Raw genomic sequence first — 23,594 nt, 5'->3', positions numbered from 1 at the left:
GCAAAAGGAACAAAGACAGCGGAACACTAAGTTGTCCAAACGCAGTAGGAATTATCGTCCCTCAGACGCAGAGGCTGGTAGTGTGTGCGGAAGGTTATAAGGGTTAATCTAGGAGATGTAATCTATGCTTTGTAGGGTTCCCTGAAGGCACCGCTCCTAAACTGTTCCTGGAATAGAGGTTCAATAAATGGATTTCTTGCCACCTCCTGCCGCAGGGGGTCACCTTGGGCAATAATACTGATCCTCCTCAATTACAGAGACAGGGACGCCATCGTCCGTGAGGTCAGACAGCAGGGAGACCCGAGGTTCGAAAACCATGTGATTCCTTTCTTTCCACACTACACCAAATTTATCCAGCAACAGAGGTAGACATTTATCGGGGTCAAGCAAAAACTGAAAGCCATGGCGCTCACACTTCTTTACAAGCTCAGAGGACATGTGGGACTCGTTGAAGGTCTGTGGAGAGGGCCCTTCCCCTAGTCAGGGTCCCATGACAGCGGTAGCTCAGGGTCCCACTGCAGGCCCCCATATGCCACCTGATGTGCCTGACCAACAGGATGCAGGAGGCCATCAGTCGCAGCAGCCTCATTGAGATCCAGAAAAGAGGCTGAAACAACAGTATCATAGCATGAATGACCTGGACTCTTCGCCCCAGGGGGAAAGGCACAAAACTGCAGCATGTCCAGATTGGTTCCAATGAAGGTGAACATCTGTGAAGTTGTTATGGGTGACTCTGGCGCATTGATCGTGAACCACAACGATGCCAGGAGGTTTGCCTTAATCTGGAGATGAATGATAACTTCCTGGGGTGATACGGCTTCAACAGCCACTGGTGGAGGTAGGAGAAGACTATGACCGTGCATGATATGATGATGCACTGCAATTATTGTCATCACTTCACTCAAGTGGCACTGGTGAGGCCAAAGTGGAGTACAGCGAACTGGAAATGCTCTTGACCCGCCAAAAATTACATATAGCACCTGTGGACCTGCAGGACGTGGGTGTGAAAATAAGTATCCCTTAGGTCTAAAACTCTTTCCAATCTCTAGGGCAGATAAGGCCTGGGCCACGGGAGCTTCCTTAATTAGTCCTTCCGAAGGTCTAAAATAAGCCTGCACCCTTGTTTGGCAACAGAAACTAGCAGGAATAACAATGACAGCCTACTTCAGAAGCTGGCTCCCTCTACATAATGTCCCTTTGTCTGCTGGAAAAGGTACAGAAAGTCCTCAGACGGCCGTTCAGGGGATGATGGAAGATGTGGTGGGAATGGGTAATGAATGGTAGGCATAACGCTTCTGCACAATTTGTTTCTGCAAACAAGGGTTCTGATGTGTGCAACAAACATTAACAAATCATAACAATATTAAAAATGAAAAAAGCAAGAGAGAAGTATTTTGGCCCATGAAAGAAAGATAAAGAAAAAGATGTGCGTGTAATTATAGAAAAATACAAAATTTATTGAGATTTAAAAGATCATATAAAGCTCAGATTTGTTGTCGGTATAATGGAAACATTGTGAACCATATACAGAACCAGACAGGTGGCATACACATAGAGGTTACATACACAGAAGAGTTCTAAAAACCATAAAAGAACTCCTGTACACTGAACAATGTGTCCTCCTTAATTTGTGGCCACAGTAGCGTCGACGGCGTTTCGACCGTTGTCATAAATACATGGTCATCCTCAGGACAATACGTTAACTGAGCTTTTCAACATGCAATTTCAGCGTTGTAAAATCGCTTGTAAATAACAGCCAAGAAGTGCTAGCAGCATCTAATTTCAAAATAGCCAACCGCTATAAACTCCGTTTCAAAATTCGAAGAATGGCAAGAGTGTGTGTCAGGAACTGAATTCCCACGTAGTATTTTAAAGAAATCAGACCGAAAATAATCGCCACAAACCCATCAATGTAGTGGCACCCAAACAATTTTAACTTAGGTTCGGGCTCGACGTGTTGTCTTGGAGCAGCAATTCGGGCCTGCAATTTGTAGGAACCACTTATTTGACCTGACCGCCTTCCAACCTGATAGAAAGTGCAAGGCCATTCCTCGGACAGGGTCGCTGTGTACCCAGGACACACAAAGAGGTTTTGAGGCTGCAGGAGCGGCGGTAAACTGGACTGCATGCTACCCCTGTCCATATGCTCTGTGGGTACTGTGACCATGGGCAAGAAGAGGCTGAGAAGTTTGCTGGACTGGTAGCATCGGCTGGCCGGATTGATAATCCCCACCCAAGCCACGCAGGTAATGACATTGGTGGTGAGGCTGATGTAGCGGAGCGGATAGACCCATGAGCAAACCATAGCCCTACATAGTTTAAAGCATGGGCAAGTTCAGTTTTTCCCTACACAGACAAGACCTACTAAAGGGCATGACCATCAAGGTGGACTGGAAGTTGCGGGAAAAATCCAAGGGCAACAACCATGAATGGTGTCGAACAGCCACACTGCTGCCAATTGGCCTACTGAAATATGTGGTGTCTACGCCACATCAAATAGCAAATGTGGCAGTATCACAGCCATCTTGAATGGCTTCTGTGAGAGCAGAATGCAAATCTACTGGGACACATCGCAAGATTCGAGCAACAGAATACCAAAGGGTAGGGGTATATTGCACAGGAGGGCAGCTGGCATTCACCAACTGTAGGGTCAGGCGTACGGCCAAACTAGTATAGGAAACCATTGGCTTCCCAAATGTTTCTAAGCACTTCGATTCTTGGTCTGGTGTAGTGCTATAAAATGCATTCTGGGTTAGATCTTATTTGCGGAGGCCAGCATTATACTCACTGGGGTAGGGTGGTGGTCCTTCGTGCCAGGCAACGCAATTTGTCTATTTACTGGAGGTCTGAAGCACGGTTTTACTCATGCCCCAAGTAGGGCGACTGTAAGGGCCTCATTTAATGGAACCAATGGCTATGGGTCCACCTTGATTTATTTTTGTTGCCAAAGCTGGAGCACTTCAGTCAGGACACTGGTCTTGGCCTCCATTGTGTGCAACTAAAGGTCAAGGGACTTAGCCACTCTCCGCATAATCCATGCGAAAGAGACAGTATATTCTGTAGTGGGGCACTGATGAAGTGTCCAGGGAATTGGCCTCCTGGAACACTACATTCCAGTTGTTGTCATCAAATGGTTGGACAATCTCTTCCCCATGTTCATAGCATTTGATTTTAGAATCCGTTCTTAGTAACTATTTGTGAGGAAATGGTGTACATGTGCTACCTCACCATATCATACACTTGCAAACCGCCTTAATACCCTCAGGTTTCGTTTGATAAACCTTCATCTGGTAAGCTGTGGCTCTGAGCCTTATGAAATATACAAAGGAACAAGTGTGAAGCATTTAAACAGCACCCAACAATTACAGAGGACACCAAAGTAAACCAACACCAATTTATAAAAAGACTGCTCTTATGTATTTTTTAGACACCACGACTAAAAAGATCCACCAGAGGGTTCCGGAGATATAGAATGTACGCAGTAAAGTAAACTGGATTACTAAACTCAACCATGAACAAGCAATGGCAAATATAACAGATTTGACATTTTGAAACCAGTTCACCAAAAGGCTCAGGCTAGTTGAAACGCGGTCACTGAAACAGTTTAGGCAACCACCTCCAGTAGGGAGCCTATCAGGGAGATCAGCAAGGTCCTTAGAGACAGTAACCTCAGTAGGTGATGCAGTCTTCAGTCAGCTGCAGGCACTTTTTGCAGGGTTTTCCTATGGAAGATGTCCTGATGCAAGGGATGAAGGATGCTGTGAATGCAATGCGATTGACAGGGTCTTGCTGCACTCCTCTGTCCACAAAGGTGGTGTGGAAGTCTTGGTCCCTTGAAGTCCTCTCTGAAGTGCTGGCTGTCTGGCTGCGAAGCATTGGCATTTTGCATTCTGGTGTGTTGCAAAAAGGTCTATTTGTGGGGTCCCCTACTTTTTGAACAGCTTCTGCGTTTCCTGTGGATTAAGCTCCCACTCGTGAGATGCTGATGTCTGTCTGCTGAGTGTCTGCTTCCACATTGTCCTTCCCTGGTAAATGTATCGCCTGGAGGTCTAGTTGTAGTGGGATGGTCCATCTCCATATCTCCTGATAGCCCTACTGATTTTGTTCTTCCCTGCTTGTTGATGAAGAACAACGTAGTGGTGTTGTCTATTTGTATTAACACCCGTTGCCTGTACAGCTGCTTCTGGAAGGGAAAACATAGCCCTACATAGTTTAAAGCATGGACAAGTTCAGTTTTTCCCTACACAGACAAGACCTACTAAAGGGCATGACCATCAAGGTGGACTGGAAGTTGCGGTAAAAATCCAAGGGCAACAACCATGAATGGTGTCGAACAGCCACACTGCTGCCAATTGGCCTACTGAGGTAATATGTGGTGTCTACGCCACATCAAATAGCAAATGTGGCAGCATCACAGCCATCTTGAATGGCTTCTGTGAGAGCAGAAAGTAAATCTACCGGGACACATCGCAAGATTCGTGCAACAGAATACCAAAGGGTATGGGTATATTGCACAGGAGGCAGCTGGCATTCGCCAACTGTAGGGTCAGGCGTATGGCCTAACTAGTATAGGAAACCATTGGCTTCCCAAATGTTTCTAAGCACTTCGATTCTTGGTCTGGTGTAGTGCTATAAAATGCATTCTGGGTTAGATCTTATTTGCGGAGGCCAGCGCAATACTCACTGGGGTAGGGTGGTGGTCCTTCGTTCCTTAGGGACATGTACTTTAGTTCTAGGAGGTTAATGTATTTGGCCGCATCTGTTTTTGTTCTCAAACCCTTCACTTTGAGCTGGTTCATGTGCGCTCCCCACCCCATTTGGGATGCATCTGTTGTGATGGTCACTGTTGGAGTTGGTGGTGTAAATGGCTTCCCCTTTGTTATGTTCTCTTTGCTCCACAACGCTATCTCCTCTTGCACTGTGTGCATAACAACCACTAGATCTTCCCAACTCACTGTTGCCGGTGACCATTGCTGTTGGAGCTATTCCCGGAATGGTCTCATGTGGAGTCGAATTATGGGGACTAGGTTATGCAGGACGCCATCATCCCCATGAGCTCTCTCACCATCCTCACTGTCGGAGCTTGCCCCTTCCGGTGTTGACGTGTCTCCTTCAGTAGCGCGAAGGTTCTCCTCTCTCTGGGGAACACCCTGCCCTGAATGGTGTTGATCTGTGCGCCAATAAAGATCTGTTCTGGTTCTATCGAGGACTTTCCACAATGTGCTGAAAACCCTAGTACGGTCAGCGTGTGCGTGACCCGCTGTGCATGCAGTTTGCATTGGTTTTTGGAGTTCGCCTTTACTAGCCAGTCGTGAGGTAGGGATATACATGTAGTCCCTGCCTCCGCAGGTACGTCGCTACCGCTGCTAGGCATTTTGTGAAGACCCTTGGTGCGGATTTTAGTCCAAAGGCTAGGGCTGTGAACTGGTAGTGCGCTCTGTTGATGGCAAATCTCAGTAGATGTTTGTGTCTTTGGTGCATGGGAATGGGTAGGTAGGCATCTTTGGGGTCTATAGTGGACATGAAATCCCCGTCCCTCATTTGTGGAATAATTTCCTATAGGGACGTTATTTTGAATTTTTGAGTTTGTATGTATTTGTTTAGGTACGGTAGGTCTAGGATGGGTATTAATGTTTCGCCCACCTTTGGTACAAGGAAGTCGTTGGAGTACATTCCCCTGTTTCTTTCCTTATACGGCACTGTTTCTATTGACTCCTTGTGGAGGAGTTCTTGTGCCTCCTGCAGAAGGAGTGAGAGCTCTTTTGGGGAGCGCGTTTGTTGGTTGGCCTCCTATTTGGTGGCGGTTTTTGCAGTTCTATACAGTAGCTGAACTGTATGTTGTTGAGCAACCATTTGTCCGTTGTTATCTTCTTCCACTCCTGGAAGAAGTGTATTAGTCAGCCTCCTACCGGTGTTATATGTCCGAGCATTTTTTCTTTGTGTGTGTCTAATTGTTTTTTGAGTCTTTGGTTGTGCCGCCCCTCTAGAGATGTTGTCTCGGTAGGCACGTTTGGTACAGCATAGTCACTTAGAGGCGGGTTGCTGTCCCCCTCTTCTCGTTTGTCCCCGTCCATCCGTTTGATCGCCCCGAAAGGACTGTTGCGGATCTTGCTGTGGCGCCTGGTTGTTTCCTTGATAAGTCTGCTGGAAGGTCTGGTGCGATGCTCCTGGTTGGCTACCTCCTTTGCAGCCCGGTCTCCTTGAGGGTGTGCCCCTTCTTATCCCTCTGAACTACAGTGCTCCAATGGACCTTCCAGTTTCATTATCCTTTTTGAGCTGTGTCAGCTTCTCTTCAACTGGGGTCCCAAACAGTTGTTCCGCATTGAAGAGTGTGTTCACAATATTGTTCTGGACTTCCGGTTTGAAACCTGAGATCCTCAGCCAGGCATGCCTTCTCTCCATCCCTCCAATCATCACAAGCCTGCTGGATGTGTCTGCTGCATCCAGGTCCGACTTTAGGCAGGTGTTGGCCATTTTTTGGCTTCCTTCACCAGGTGTGTTGGCCTCAGCTGTTATTGTTCAGAGAGATGTTTGAGCAGCTGCCAGACTTCCTCCCAATGTTGGTACGCGTGCCTGTTTATTAGGGTATTGGAGTTCGCAATGCGCCTCCTAGGATGTCAAGCCCAAGTATGTCCGCTGATCGTCCTCGCCTTCTCCTACGTAATAATACATGCCCTCTTCGTACTGCTGCTCTGCTGGTCCAGGAGTTTTCGCCAGCGTCGAACTCATCCTGGACTTCTGTTTCAACTACAGTCTTGGGCTTCAGAGGGATGGTGTATCTGCTCATCCGTTCATCGAAGTCCTTTTTCCTCTGGCGATGCTGTCCATTTCGGCCTCGAGCCTTATCTTCTTACTCTCCATTTCGGCCGCTTGTTCGGCGTCAAGAGTTTCGGCGCTTATCTCAGAGGTCGTCGATGTTGACTTAGTAGTCGCCTGCAGCTCTTTTTCCTTCGGCGTCGAGCGTGCGGTTTCGGGGACAGGTTACTACGACCTAGGCTTTTCTAGAGCTTTCGCCGGCTGGGAGTCCTTTTCGAAGGATCCGCTGGGCTGTTTGTCCCTGGACGTAGCTGTGGCCGTCGAGTGTTTCGACGCCAGTGCTACTTTCGAGGACTTTGGCTCAGTTTTTCTAGAGTCTGTCAGGACTTTAAGGGTCAACGTCTCTCTTACCTCCTTTGTCAAATTCTTATCGGTCTCTGCGACCGTGTAGTCCTCTGGTCCCTTGGCGATGTTGTCCTCTTCTCTGCTGGAGAGGCTCAAGTCCGGGAGCGACGGGGGTTGTCCTTGCCCATGCATGGTGTAGTTCGCTATCCTCTGTCTCTCCCCCTTACTCTGAGGGTCTTGGGAGTGAATGCCGAGCAGGCATTGCAATCCGTGCTTTGGTGGTCGAGTGGCAGGCAGAGGTTGCAGATTTGGCGCTGGTAGATGCGTGCACTTGTAGATGCAATTACGGCAGAATTTGAATGGGGTCTTGTCCATTCCTGCCCTCAGGGGGCCCCCTGTGTGCACATTCTCCGTCGGACGAGTTAGTTTTTTATCTTTCTCACCCTCTTCGTCGTCCCGGCTCTGTGCTACTGAACGGTGTGCTGAAAAACTCCAACTTTCGGTGTTTCATGCTTGATTTTCTTATTCTCTTCTCCAAAAACTCTGGAACTCCTCGGTGACGATCCAGACCCAACGGCGGAAAAAAGAATGTGAAGATGGCGCCCAAAGGTGGGAGCCTCCGTAGGAAGTGTGCTGACGTCACAGGAGGACACCAAATGGTGGGAGGTCGACACCCACCTGGGCCACAGGAGAGAGAAAAAAAAAAAAAAAGACAACGATTCCGGACCCAACGACTAGACCGTGGAATAATGCAGAGCATAGTAAATCCAGAAAGATTCACGCTGCAAAACTAATATTAGTGTGCAAGGATGGTGCTTATATGCAATTCCACATCTCGCTACCAGAGCGAAACTAAGGCTGTGCAAAGCTGCACAACGCTAGCTGTTGGCATGCAGGGGTACTGCTGAATATTTTCTGGAACTCTGTAATGGAGGGGGGAATTTTTAAAAGGAGAGGAAATGGTGAAGAACTTCACTACCGGATTCCTAAATGTTCCTTCTCATGGACAGGGAATTTTCAAAATGAGAGGAAATGGTGAACAACTACACTACCACATTCCTAAATGTTCCTACTCATTTCTCACGCTGAATTACTGGGAATTAAGCTTCAGAGGCCATACTACTCCATTTTCACACTGCAACTTGCACAGTCACATATAGTTCATGATTTCTAGCCCTTGTTTACTCTGTGGTGTGCACGGCACACATACATTCCCACTTGCACCTCATGCTGCGTATCTTTTGATACAGTCATTCCTTCGCCACTAATATTTCCGGATGAATCTTAAATGCTAACCCAGATTTTGGTTCTGTGCCCTGCGTTAGAACTATGCCTAGCATAACCTCCTTTATTGCCCGTCTTAAAAATATAGATGCTAATCCTCAATCACACAGCCGATAATAAATTATCCCTTAAACGGAATTATGTCAAGTAAAGAGTGACTACTTTACACAATACTGTTATTGAGACCATTTATTGCTGTATTATTTTCATTAGAAAAACAGGTAATGGGGAATACGCTGTTTCAATAACCAATAATTGAAACCTTTGGCATTATTTTAATATAAAAAGTTTCCACTTTAGTCTATAAGGTAAGTAGTAGATTAATACCGTACTGTTAGTCATAAGCAGTAAATCAGTAAAAGTTTCACATTAAAACATACCTTCCAATCTAAAAGTTCTTAGAGGGCAAAACAATGTGTAAACAAAGCCACTCTTACACTGCTTTTTAATTTTTTTTTATTAACATACCTTAGCTTTGACAATTCTTTCTGGTATGAAGAAATTTCATAATCAGTCCTTTCTTGGTAAGATTTTGCCTGTAGCAGTGCTCTCTCCAGTTCATCCACCCTGGATTTTAATTGCACCACCTCACTATTTAAAATGCCAGATGAGACATGACCCTAGGAAAAAAAAAAAAAAGTATGTTTTAGGTAAGAAAACAACTTTGTTTAGTAACATCAAATTACGAGCAAATCATTTCTACACACTGTTTTGGTAACAACCATATATCTCATACATTATCATCTCCCATATATTTAGCTATAAAACAGTGAATTTATTTTTTCAGCGATCCTTTTTATATAGTACAAAATGGATAACAGAACACTTCATAAAAGGACAAACTTCCAAAGACAACATAACCAAACAAGAATTTACATAGCAACGCGCTGTTGCAAAGTGAGGCACAGACTAGATAAAAAGCAGTTAATATAAACAAGTATACATTTTAAGTGATAGAAAAAAGGATCTTTACAGATTAAACTGTCAAGTACTGTCATTCTCGGAGTACATGAGTACTCCATATTCTGCTTGTCCCAGCAGCAGCCTAATTTATGACTAGAGCATCATGGGCAGACTTTCTAGGGCCAGTGACCAGACCAGCTGCAGAATGTACAGATGGTCTATGTATAATTTGAGAACTCTAGGCATATATAGCTTTCATATTCTAACCCTGATAAAGATGGAATTAACACATGGCTAAATTAATCCTCAAGGATGAAAGGTTTAGTTCCTCACACAAGACTTCAGGACTATTTAAGAGTTTGGCAAGCCGAGGACCACCAGACTCTTGGTGGCGTGGTAGTGGCGGTCTAACCACCGTCGCACCGATGGTCAGACCGTCCTATTACGTATTGTCAGATGCAGGTGGTGCAGCTGTGGCACCATCATGCATATTACATGTTTCAGGACCACCCGCGTTTTCATGGCCGTCTTTCCTTTATGAAAAGGTTGGAGGTGCTGAAACAATGGGGCCATTCATGGCCGCTGTGCCCCCTCACCCTAGGGATAATGCAGGGGGCACAACATGCGCCCCCCTGACTGCATGCGCCCAGTTCCTGTATGGCAAGGACATTATAGTCCATGCCATGCAGGAACCTGTGTGGCGTTCCCATTGCGGTGCCTTTTTCCAAGGCAGCGCTGCCGCCTTTGAAAGAGGCACCACCATGGGAAGCGTTACTTCTAATCTAATGGCAGCAGCACTCTTGGCGGTGCGCGGGGAGAGGCTGAGGCTGGCATCTCACCTTCGCACCACCGTAAGTTGTATTCGGGCACAGTCTGTACAGTGCTTGTTTTCTTTCAGAAAAGTTGTATGCTTAGAGTTTCTAATTCTTAACCAAGTAAAGCACTAGAGAGTTTGAGAATTCTACATAGGAAGTATTACATTCGAGTGCATGTACAAAATTAGATAAGAGTTGAGCAAATTTGCATGTATTCTGTTTTTAGGGTATTTGTCTTGCGATAGACTGCAAGTAATGCAGACGTAAATGTCTTTGAAAACCTAGGCAAAAAAGATCACTATCATGGAAAAGACTGCAATAGTAAAGTCTATGTAAAAGTGGTAAGAATCGAAAGTGTTTGCAAAGAGTGCCATGGTGATCCAGGTTTAAAAAAATAAAGAATTGGCAGGAGGGGTGTGGGGGGAGTGGAAATGAGCCTCGAGGAGCTTCTTGCAGAAGAGGGGATGGGTGAAAGAGTGAGGTACACCTCTACACATGGATATCAGTTTTCTAGGGACAAGGATAACCAGTAAACATCTTTGAAAAGAGAGAAGCATATGGGATCCACCAAGTGAGGGTATGCGTTTCACCTTGGTAATAGTATGGCACATTTCAGTTTCAGTAATGTGTCTGTAAAACAACCTGTGACAATGCAATTCTGCTGTGATTTGATTTGAAGATTTGTAGAGCGCGCGAATGCCCTGGGGCGTCTTGGCGCTGTATCGAATGTACAGAGTCTAGCCCTGCCGAGCTGGAGGAGCACCTAGACCAAGAAGAGCCAGGTTTGCACAGCTTTCCTGAACACTGGAAGTGAAGGACTACTCTTTACTGAGAGAGGCAACAGATTCCATGTCCTGGCGGCATGCAGCAAAAAACTTCTCCCCACCTCCACCCCCCACCTCCATCCCCCCCCCCACCTTAGTAGTTTAAATCTGGGGGGTTTTCATTAGTTTCGCCTTGCTAGATCTGAGGTTCCTTGTTGGTTCATATTGTTTTAAGTACTGTTTTAGAAAATGCGAGCCAATCCCGTGGAGGGACTTATAGGCCAGGCAAGCTGATTTGAAGCGCACCCTTTTCTCAATTATAAGCCAGTGTAGACTCCTATGTCTGTGGGCTACTGGTTCAGACTTGGGGATGTCCAAAATCAGCCTGGCGGCTGCATTTTGTAGTCGTTGTAATTTTAGCATTACTTGCTTCTGCACCCCTGCAAACAAGGTGTTTCCATAATCAAGCCTTGACAGGGCTAGCATTGTTACCAAGGTTTTGCGTGTGTCTAAGGGGTTGAACGGCAGTAGCTTTTTTATCAGCTTCAAGGTGTGCCACACTGATGAAGTCAGTTTGTTTGTCTGGGCGAGGAATGTAAGTTTATCATCAAGCACGAACCCCAAATTCTTGACTTTATCCACTGGCAATGGGCAAGGGCCCAGACTGTCCAGCCACCATTTCTGTTACCAGATGTTGGGTTTTATGCCAAATAGCATTACCTCCGATTTATTGCCATTTAATTTCAGACAGTTTGTTTGCATCCAATCATTTACTTGTTCCAAGCATTTCCTGAACCTCTCCGCCGTTTCATCAAGGTTGTTAGAGATGGCCACCACTATTTGTGTGTCATCGGCGTAGGGGACAGGAAGGAACCCACAATTTCTGAAGATGGAGGCTAAAGGGGCTACGTATATGTTAAAAAGGGTGGTGTTTAAGGAGGAGCCCTGTGGCACCCCAATGGGGATTTAAAGGGTTTAGAGGTACAGTACCCTATGGATCACTGATTGACTGTGGATCACTGATTGACTGCATGGACGTGGAATGGGTGGGTGAAGGAAAGTAGTTCTCTCTAATGTTGATCGCAACGGTCAAAGATTTTAAAAAAATGTTTAATGATATAAATAACAGATTTGCTTGCAACGGTCCCCCACTAGGTTTCAACCCAATGGTTTTGAGAAAGACATTTTCACAGCACACTGGATTTTAGAAAATATTTCTGAAGGCAAAACCATCTCAAAATGGCAATTTGCATTTTTTTCTTCTCTTTGTGAGCATGTCCAGGTCTACAAAGGAGAGATATTTTTTTATATAAGAAGCGTTCAACTACTTTTCAGTTCTTCCGAATCTCAATGTGCAAATTTCGGTCTTCTTATTTTCTGAGAGGCTAGTTCATTAGTTATTTCAGTCTGAGCATTTTTGTACTAACGCTTAAGCATGGTACCCTCCCATGCTGCCCGGATATGTTGTAAGTTAGAGGAGAGGTTTCACACTGTGGTTTCTAGAAGGGAGGAGTGAAACTGAACGAAGAAATGATCTGACCAATTGTTTTAAGTGTAGGTTTTCTTTCTGCATTGATTAATAGGTAGGTCTAAACATCAGAAGACGCTGGAAAGATTTGGTTGAGGTCATTGTTGAGCAAAAATGAAGACTATTTAGAGAGATGTAAGCATTACATGTGTTTCTTAGGAACTGACAGTAAAAATCTACATCTACCTCCATCTGACTGAACTAATAAATTATTAATTAAGAGCTGTAAAGGTTGCCATGTTTGAACTAGGTACAGAATTGATTTTTTTAATGCAAAATCTGTTTTTTCATAACCTGAAAACATTTGGAAATATTACAAATAAAATTTAGCATTGAATCTCATCACTACTCAATCTGGCATTCATTGGTAGTACTTACCAGACTCCCTATATCATTTTGAAGCACATTTACATTCGAGCTGGCAACAAACGATCCAGCAAATGATGTATTCCCTTGATTTATTTCATGGATTTTTTTTTCATTTCTGACTTGCTGCAGCAATCCGTCTCTGTCATCTTGGAGGCTGGCCATGGCTTTGGAAAATGCATCAATTTGCAGGGCGTAATTTCCACACTCTGAAGACAATCTTGTTATTTCATGGTCTCTATTAGCCAGTGCATGACGTATATCTTTCATTTTGCTGTCAAGCTGATCTAATGTGTCTTTGTCGTCTGCATCAGAAACTTCAAAGTTGTTTACTTCCATCAATTTACATAGTCTGGATTCAAAATCATTCAACCTAGATTCAAGATCGTCCCCTCGCATTTGTTCACACTTCAGCTCAAATGCATACTTGCTTTGTAAAACTTTGAAGTCTTCAATCAATTGATCTCTGTCATTTTGTAGAGCAGCCATTGCTTTAGCAAATGACTTATTCTCTGATTTTAAGTGCGCATTTTGTTTTTTAACTTCCAGCATCCATTTCTCCTTTACTTTGTCTGTATCGTCCATTGTGTGTTCTACTGAATTAATACTGTGCCCAGAAGACATTCTATGCGTGTGTTCTAAGTATTTGTTCTTAGCTGCATGTTTTTTTCTTCCAAGGTGTTCTCGAGCTTCTATTTCAAATGCCCCTGATATAAGACTTAACTCATCAAAATAGTTTTTTTTATATTTTTCTTTAGATTCAGAAACTCTATTTCCTCGGTTTTGGCTTGAAATCAGAGATTCAAGTTCTTTATTTTTTGATAACACTTTTTCATTATCAAGTTCTAATACCTCAATCTTTTCATTCAGTAATGTATTTTCTCTTTGTATCTCCTTTTGTTCTTTTTGGAGGTAGCATTTTTCTTGCTCAAGAATCTTAATGCGCTCGAGTTGCTGTTTTAATAACTCTTTGAGCTGGTGATCTTTAAGAGACAAGACTTGATTGAGATCTTCCCTGTACCTTATTAATTGTGCCCTTAACAATGCATTTTCTGAATGGAGGTCATCAATTTCATTTAAAAGGTTTCTCACTTCTTTCTTCAGATCAATGTTTTGAACTCTACTTTTAACAAACAAGTCTTTGTGTTCCTCGAACAGGCTTTGGTAGCTCTGATCTACACATTTAGGTTCTACAACTTTATTATCCCTTTCAGATTGCAGTGATGGAACTGGCTTCAACAGGTCTGTTTCAATGGCTATCTCCAATTGCTCTTGGCATGTTGTGTCTGCATTTACTAGTATGTTTCTTAACTCAATTTGATTAGGGTCTTCTTCCAAGGCATAACATTTACTCTCTAGTTCCTTGGTCTGGGTCACTTTCTCATTTAGTCCATATTGTAGTAGTATTTTGAGATGTTTTTGTTTAATATGACTTTCTTCGTTTAACACGGAATCGGTGAACTTGTTTTCTGAGACTTTCTCTGCATCTATGACTCTATCTCCATCACTTTGAAGAGGTGACTTGCTCTCACTGAAACCAGCTAGCATTTTAGTGTTGAGTTCACTTTGTATATTCTGCGTGTTTGGGTATTTTAAATCCAAATCATTTATCATTTCATTAGCCTTAGCTCCTAGTGTTTCACTTTTCTTGTTTAGTGCACAATTACTTTTTCGATGATGGCTCAACTCTTCATAAACTATGTTTAGCTCATCATAACTACACTTTATTTTGTCATATTCACTTTTCTGCAGTTTTAAATCATTTCTGATACTTTTTAATTCCTCTTGCAGTGTTCTATTCACAGTAGTTAGTGAGGCAATATTGGTGTTTGCCTCATTCAGTAAACAATTATAAGAATTTAGTTTTTCATTAAGTACCACTGCCTCTTCATGAGATTTGTTAAGATCATTATTTGCAGTTTGTAGGTCATTTTTAAATTTTTCACTATCTGACTGAGATAGCTTTACAGTTCTTTCCAAACTTAAAATTAGTTCTTGAAAATGTATGGAATCACTTTGAAGCTGGAGAATTTGCTGTTGCTTTTCTTTTAAAAGTTCTTGCAATTCTCTAGATTTGTTTTTTGAACAGGCTTCTTTCACAATCCCCTCAGATTCTTTAACCAACTGCAACTGCTGTAACTTTTGTTCATGGACAACAGTATGTTTCTCTTTATTTAAATCTCCTAACTGTTCTTTAAGTGTGGAGTTTTGCAACTGGACTGCTTTCAGGCTGTCTGTTAAATTATCTATCTGTTTGATGTTGTTCAGAATTTCTGTCTCTAAAAATTCTTTTTCATATTTTTTTTTATCGGAAAATTCCTGAACATTTTCAAGCTCTTCCTGCAAAAGACACTTATCATCTTCTAAAATTCTAACCTTTTCATTCAAGCTAATAGTATGCTGTTTAAAATATTTTACTTCATTTTCCAATTTCCAATTCAAAATGTTTTTCTGGTCCAATAAATCATTCATTTCTTTTAATTTTAGCAATGTTACATTTCTGTCTTGCTCTACGGTGGCTAAATATTCTCTCTTTTCTGAGATCTCATTTGTCAGACAGGTAACTTGACTTAAAAGGGACTTTCTCTCACTACTAATGTCATCAAATTTACAAAGCATGTCAGCCTTGAAAGCTTCCATTTGACTCTCAAGTTCTACTAGATTTGATTTACTGGCAAAAATGTCATTCTGAAGGCAATCATTTTCCCTCTGCTTTTTCTCTATATCAAATTTAAGATTTTCAGAAATTTCTTTTAATTCGCTGTTCTCCACTGTTAAACGTGTGTTCGTCATAGTTAACTCGGAAAAAATAGACTGCTCCTCAACAGTGGAGTTTAACAAACAGTTTAGTCTTTCTGCTTCCCTCAGTAATTTGCATATTTCTGCATCTTTGGATTTAATTTGCTCTTTTAGATGAACATTAAGATTTTTATTCTCTTCACGTGAATTATGAATTTCTTTTTCAAGCCCCACCTTTTTATTTTCCAAATCAATGATTTTTTGAAGTTCTTCTTGTTTCTCCTTTCTCGTTAATTCAATAATTTGTTTCATTTTGTCCATTTCATCACTGATATTTTCATATGCTTTTAGAAGTGATTCATACTCCTTATTTAATTCACTGTGCTTTGCTTTCCAGTTAGATAATTCAACCACTTGAGATTCTTGCAAAGTGTTCAGCTGAATAGAGAAAGCTTCTTTTTCTTGAACTATTGTTTCCATTGTAGATTTAAGACTTTCACATGCAGCACTGAGATTTTCATTCTCAGTTAAAAGTCTATCATTTTCAAAAACTAGAACACATTTTTCTTGATGTAATAAAGAAATGACATCTTTATCAAGTTTAGCTAATGAATGTTCAAGGCATGAAATGTTTTCCAACAGTTTGTGCTTCTCTAAAGTTATGGCATCAAGCTCCTCTTTTAACATTTTGTTATCTTTCAGTACATCTCTGCGTGATATTAAAGCAGCATGAAGCTTTTTCTGTAGCTGTTCTGTAGATTTATATTCCTCACCAATTTTTGCCTCTTGGTGCTGACCAGTATGCCCTTCCGTGCTTACTGTACTGACAAGTCCCTCGCCAATTTTACTATGCTGTTGGATTTGGTTCTCCAACTTCACTATGAGTCTATCTTTTTTGGAGATAGAATTTTCTTTTTTTTCTAGACTATCCTTCAACATTTCAATTTCCAACAATAAATCTGTTAGTTGCGCTTTTTCTTGTTCTTTTTGATATTGTACTATTTCGTTAAGTTTTACTGCACTGATTTCTTCACTCTTAGCCTTAGTTAAAAGGTCCTCATTTCTTTTATTTTCTTGGCTTTTCGCATGACACATTTGTATCTCCGACACACTTTCAGCCCCACCATGTTCTCTTTTCACATCTTCTAATGGAATTGAAGTTTTTTCTGGCATAATGCAGATGCTACCATCTTCTACATCAGAGGATTCAACCTTTTGCCCATGCTCAAAAACGGGGATTTCTTTATCATGTGTATTTTTGTGATCAGTCTCACTAAAGGAATAGTTTAAATTGGAAATCTCTTTTCCTTTTTCAAAAATCTCAACAGATTTCTTTCTTGCATTTTTCTTGTGCTCTTCATAATCTTTCTGAAGTTGATCATATTTGATATTCAGTTCAACTAATTGCATTTCTTTTTTGACTATTTCAGACTTTAGTTCTGCAGATTCGAACTTACACTGATCTATACTTAATTCTTTTTCAGAAAGAGTTGCCTCGTGGTTTGTCAAACCCTCCTGCAGTGATAATATGAGGATGTGCTTATATTCACATTCTTTGCATTTCAGTTGATTTCGATCATGGTGTGTGTTATCATCATAAGTCTGTTCAGAATCATTAGCTTGACTGTCTTGCTCATCCCAAGATTTAGTGAACACTTTCTTCCTATCAAAATGTGATCCATGGAGTTTTGTCTGAATGATTACCTTTTCTTTATGTTCTAAACTCAGTTGATTAAATTTGCTGTCAGACTGTTTAGCAAGATCACAAGAATCGCCAGCTGAAAACTGTTTGTTGCTGTGAATATTTTGTTGGTCTTCTTTTCCATCAATACCTGATTTAATAGCTTCAAAATTAGAAGATTGTCCAAAACACTGTTCAAATAACTTTTCTCTTTCTTGCAGATCTTTCTGCAATTTATTAAGCACAATATCCCGTTCTTGTATATATTTTAAATGTTCTTGCAATTCACTTTCCTTTTGAACTATATTATTATTCAACTCCTTAATGTTCTTCTGGCACTGTTCCAAGAGTGATTCCTTAGCAGCAATAATTTCATTTAGGTTGTTCATTTCAGAATCCTTTTCCAACAGCTGGAATTTCAAGATTTGTTGGCATGACTCATGTTCATTTTTCTGAATTTTAGAAAACTCCAAATTCTGTGTTAGCTCATCAATGGTCTTCAGTAAGGTATCAGTTTTTTGTTTCTCTTTGGCTAATTCATCTTGTCCAGTTTGCGCAAGTGCTTCATTTTTTTTAAGCAAATCCTTTCTAATAACCAGAGATGCTTGCAATTTCCTTCGGAGGTTATCCTTTTCTTTAGTAATGTTTTCCAAGAGAAGCTGCATCTGATCCTTTTCATTTAATACATCAGTAAGTCTTGCTTCTCTCTCAGATAGCATATTTTTGTAATGATCCAAATCCAGCCTACAATTCTCTAAATTGATGGAATCTATGTTCATGTCTACCTCATGCTTATTTATAACAGATTCTAGATGCTCAATCTGGTTCTTCAAAACACTCTTCTCTTCCGAAAACTTTACCATTTCATTTGACATGGATTCCATAACCCTACTAACAGAAGCATCCTTTTCTTTCAACTGATAACTCAATGATGATATCAAATCTTTCTGCTGCATAGTTTGAGATGTTAAATACTGTATCACCTCTTCTTTTTTACCAACTTCTGCTAGCAAATCCAATATTTTATCCCCTTCTTTTTTTAACATTTCATTGTTGATTTGTAGTTCCTTAACTTTAGCATCCATTTGTTCCTGCATAATACTTATATTCATGTTTAAGTTAGATACCAGTAGTTCATTTCTTTCTGTAAAGAGCTGCTGCTGTTGTAGTGCCTCCTTGTTGGACTGCATTTCTTCTAAAAAACCTTTTATCTCCATCTGATATTTATCCTTTTGTAAATTCAACATTTTACAATGTTTTGCCTCACTTTCAACACATTCTTTCTCTTTTATTAAAAGCACATTTTTCAAATGATTTATTTCTTTATCTTTAGCCATAATGTTTACAATTATGACAGACAACTTTTCTATTCTAGTATCATTATCAACTTGAAAGTTATCAAACAGAGGTTTATTTACACTTCCTTCGTTTAACTGCTCATCACTAAATAATTCACAACCATTAATCTTCTCATCTATGAAACTCAGGCTTTGCTGTAAAAACTGGACTGCATTCGCCCTTGATGTCAGCTCATTCTCTAAATGACTCAACTGATCCCTGAGCTGGGCATTTTGCTGAGACAAACTAGCAAATTCTACATTGCATTTACCATCTGACTCACAAAGAATAACTTCTAAGCTTTCAACTTTCAGCTTTAAGGCACATACTTCTTCAGTATCCATACTAACCTGCATCTCAAGTTGCTCCTTTTCCCGCTTCAGCTGCAATACTTTGGAGTTTATTTCCACTTCAGAATCTTTTAAAGTATGTTCCATTTTTTCATGCAGTTTCTCCAGCTCGTCTGACTGTTGCTGTACTTGCTTTTGAAATGCTGCTGTAAGATTTTCCTTTTCATTAGTTAGCATCCTAATATCTTCCAGTAAGCAATTTCTCTCTTTTACCATATTTTCCACCTGCAGTTGAAGAGTCTCTATTAAAATAACTTTGTCATTAATGTTCTTTGATGAAATAGAATTTAAAATATTTAAATCAGACTTCAAATTCTCAATATGCTGTAACTGTTCAAAGCACTTCTCTTCAAGAGACTGAACATTTAATTCTTTCTGCCGAATTTCATGCTGCCATGTACTGATTTGTTCCATGTTTCTTTGGTGTTCCATTTCTACAGCCTCCAGATTGACAGTTAAGGAATCAATAGTCTTCTGTTTAGCACAAATACATTCTTCTTTCTCTCCAACAATGCTATTAATCTGCTTCATTTCGGATATGCTTTTATCAATCTCTTCTCTAAGAAGTACAATCTCATTTGTTAGTGCTTGAACTTTGTCTTCAGCTAGCTGTGTACTAATATCTTTTTCATTCAACGATTTAAGTAGCTCTGAAATATACTGTTCTTTTTCCCCAAGTGTTTTATTGAGTTCATATATATGATCGACATGAGCTGTACACTGCTCTTGTAGTTTTGAGAAAACCTGTTCTTTTTCAGTGGCTAATTCTTTTGAAGATATCAATTCATTCTTCACATCATGCAACTGGCTCTGAAGCTGTGAAACTAACAAAGTATATTGCTGTAATTGAGAATTATAGGCATCTTCTTTATTTGCTCTGTCATCTAAACTTTGAATTAGATTATCTTTTTCTAACATAGAAACTTTAATACTACCCAATTCAATTGTTTGGTTATTTAACTCTTGTTTTAGATCAGAGGTTTCTGTTTCAAGACGTTTAATCTGCTGCCTCAAAGTCTCACACACAAGTTCCTTATCTTGCAGTTTTAATTTGAGGTCCTCTGTATAGTCTAGCGCATTTGAAAACATTTTGTCCTTTTCTGATATATTTGTTTTCAACTGGTTTTCTTCATGCATCAAGGTTTCAATCTGTTTTTGCTGCATACTGGAAATGCCTTCTATTTCAGAATATTTTGCCTTTAAATTAACATAATCATCTACTTTCCTTTTCAAACAGTTGTCTTTCTCAATAACTAAAGTACTTAGTTCTTCAGATTTGGCATTCAGGGTTTTAATCTGGAAGTGGAGGTCAGAAATAATTTCCATATTCTCAGATAGCTGAACCTTAAACAAAGCATACTCTTCACTCTTATCTTTATAGGTCTTTATTTCTTGCGCCAACTTAAACATCTCATTTTCTCTATTCTGCATAGTCTGTCGGAGCTGTGTGGTCTCCAAAACACAACTCTGCAGTTGAGTTTCTAAATCTGAAATGATTTGTGAAGACTGACCTTCCTCCTTCAATTTGTGGTGTTTAAGTTCCTGAATTTCAGCTTCTCTTTGAGCCAGAATAGCTGTTTTGTCATCAACACTATTCTGAATTGTTTGCTTTTCAATATTCAAGCTGTCAATTTGGTCTTTTAGTGCTAAAACTGTATGAGCCTGTTGGGACAAATGTGAACTTAAAACTACAGTTTCCTCTGTCTTTTGTGCCAACTTCACACAATTTATTTCAAGATCAGCTTTAAGTTTATGTTTTTCTTTGTCCTGGGTATCTAATTGTTGCTTTAGAGACACAAATTCAGATTGGGTCTGTGACATCTGTGTGTGAATACTATTGTATGCACTCATCTGATTACTTAACTTAATCAAAACATCTTCATTTTCAATTTTCAGTTTGTCTATTTCTTTACAATGCATTTCAAGTCTGTCATTTAATGCTGCATTGTCTTTACTGTGCTTGTCATGTAATTGAGAAAGATTTTCAATCTCTTCATTTTTGTGCATTAATTTAGAATCTCTTTCTTCAACCGACTGGGTAAGTCTTTTGTTTTCAGATTTAATATATTGCAATTCATTCTCACGTTCATTCAATAGACATTTATTCTCCTCAAACTCAATACATGTTTCTTGCAAACATTTGCATTTTAAATCTAGGTCAGCCTTTAATTCAAGAATTTGTTTCTGAAACAATTCTATTTGTTCCTGACTCTGAATAAGCTGATCCTGTACAGTGGTTCTTTCAGCGAATGTATTTTTCAAAGCTTTTTCTTTTTCTAGTGCAATCACTTTAGCTTCCGCCAACTGCACACCCATATCAGATATTTGTTTATTTAAGGACTGAATGTATTCTTGGTTCTTAAACAACTGCTCACTTAGGGAGGTATATTCCTTGGTTTTCTCCAACAACTCATTAGAGAGGGAAGTATTATTCTGTTCACAAAGCATAGAAACATGATCAGCCTTCTTAATCAAGTCTTCTTTGTCACAACTAAGCAAAGAAATAGTCTGCTGAAATTCTAACATCTGTTCTTCATTAGTCAATAACTTTTTCTCCAATTCCGTTACTGTAGTGCCAAGTTTAAATACTTCACTTTCCTTTCCATCTAACTGCTTAAATAAACATGTATTTTCCTTTATTAACTGTTGCTGCTGATTTTCCAAAATAGTCACACTTTTGGTAAGATCAGAGACTAATTTTATTTGATCTGAAAGGGAAACTTCTTTCTCTTCAAGGTTCTGTTTTAATATATCCATCTTGTCAATTGTTTTACTTTGCTCTTCAACTTGCCTTTTAAGCTCTCTATTATTTTTCTCTGCATCCTCCAACTTGCCAATGACTTTCAATTTCATATCCTCACTTTGCTGTTTAGCTGCCATAAGGCTTTCTTCCAGTGATTTAACTGCATCAAGTTTCTCTTGCTCTATTAATTTTATGGTTTCTTGAAGTTGAATGTGCTCCCCAAGACACTTAGATAATGTAATTTGCTCTTCATCTTTCTTAGTCACTTCAGAAATTAAAAGGGTATTATGATCTTTTATTGACATTAGTTGACTCTCAAAATGTTGAGTATTCATTTCTTTTTCCTCAAGTAAGGAACTCAATTTATCTTTCAAAGAAGAGTTTTCTTCCATTTGAGCAAGAAGATTCAAACTTTCTTCCTTGTTTTTTGTTTCTGCTTCAAGAAGCTTCTGGGCACATAAAGAATTCTGTTCTTTAAGAAGAGAGATCTGCGCTTCACATTCGGTGAGATGGTTTCGATGTACAAGACCATGGGTCTGAATTTGTGAGTGAAGATCCTTAATTGTTTCAGCGTATTCATTAACTTGGTTATTCAATTCTTTTGCTTCTGTACTTTGCACTACATTTTGGTTTTTTGTCAATTTCAATTCAAGTTCCATTTCATTCAGTTTCTCACTTAGAGCTGACATTTTCATACCTGATTCTTGTATATCCAAAGACTGAGACTCTCTTAATAGGTGATTTTCACGCTGAGCTTTTCCTAGGTTTTCTTCCATTACTCTAATTTCTTCTTCTTTATCTTGAAGTTCTTGCTTTAATAATGAAAGTTGTTCAGAAAATTCAATTATGTTGGATGAAAGAGATGCTAGTTCCTTCTCTTTTTCCTCAATTGCTTCCTTGAGATTATCATTTTCTCGCTCACATCTCTGAATGTCATGAATTAACTGTGACCTCTCTTCCAAATGGCAGTTATTAAGTCTCTCAAGTTCTTCATTTGTCTGGTCCAGCTCCCGTCGAATAGCCTCCAAAGCCAAATCTTGTTTTGCGGTCTGAAAATAAAAAAAATCAAGCATGTTATAACTGTGTATCAAACAGAGTAAACTGCTGTAGCTGGCTTCTATGGATATTAGCTGATCATTTATTCAATCTTATACATTAAAAAAGGTAACTTTTTCCTACTTTTATGTTCAGGTTCTTTCCTACTATCAACTTGTGGGCCAGAGCCCTAATCGAAAGAGCAATGAGAAGAAGCATCCGTAGACAAACACGACTTGAAAAAGAACTTTGATGCCAGAATAGAAATTATTAGATCCAAACTGAAGAATGTCTCTGAAGAAATTCACATAGCTTGCTTTCCTATATGCATGATAAAACTCTTTAGGGGATTTGTCTCAGGTGTTCGGGCACCCCTAAAATGTTAAGAGCTAATTTCATGGAGATCTGAAGCAGAACTTTCCTGTTGCCGTACTGTTCTGTCAGAGATGGTTATGAACATGAAAACTGCCACCACATACTACCAATCTTTATGGTTTAGTGCTTTTCCTCCGAAATATACTCCTAAATTTGTGTGCCAGAAGGAATCATCTAAAAATGTGCACTGCATAATCTCAAGTCTGAGGTAGTGGCTTTCTTACCAGTACATATAGGAGTTGCTGACTCGGGTACCAAACTCTAGTACTGAATCCCCTTTATCTAAGTGTAATGCTTCTGTTGTACACAGGAACCCAGTATCTTTCAGTAGAGTGCCCTTATCGATATCATGAAGAGCAGGATAGTCAACTGCAGCAGAAATTCAGGACAGAGGAACACACCAGATGTTAGCTCGGTTTATCAGACAAAAGCATTTGGAGAGTCAGCCTCCGAGAACTGCTGATTACATGGCATACACTGTTGGAAACCTACTGTTAATGGTATATGCAAAAAGGAGAGGCAACACATTGAAAAAATACACCATAAATATATCCCAATCACATATTCAAACA

The 23,594-nt window shown here is 40.2% G+C and overlaps 1 protein-coding gene across 1 annotated transcript in view; it reads right to left on the bottom strand.

Annotated features, from left to right (window-relative positions):
- Positions 1-23,594, bottom strand: part of LOC144826026 (uncharacterized) — a 658,919-nt gene that overhangs the window by 169,225 nt on the left and 466,100 nt on the right. The window contains exons 22-23 of the mRNA XM_078684302.1: positions 12,774-22,661; positions 8,854-9,005 (exon numbers count right to left, since the gene is read on the bottom strand). Coding sequence (XP_078540428.1) covers positions 8,854-9,005; positions 12,774-22,661 — 10,040 coding nt within the window. The remainder of the gene's footprint in view (positions 1-8,853; positions 9,006-12,773; positions 22,662-23,594) is intronic.

This window comes from Lissotriton helveticus, chromosome 3_2, assembly GCF_964261635.1.
Source record: "Lissotriton helveticus chromosome 3_2, aLisHel1.1, whole genome shotgun sequence".
Lineage (NCBI taxonomy): Eukaryota > Metazoa > Chordata > Amphibia > Caudata > Salamandridae > Lissotriton > Lissotriton helveticus.
Note: the sequence above shows the minus strand (reverse complement) of the source record. Positions and strands in the feature narration are given on the sequence as shown.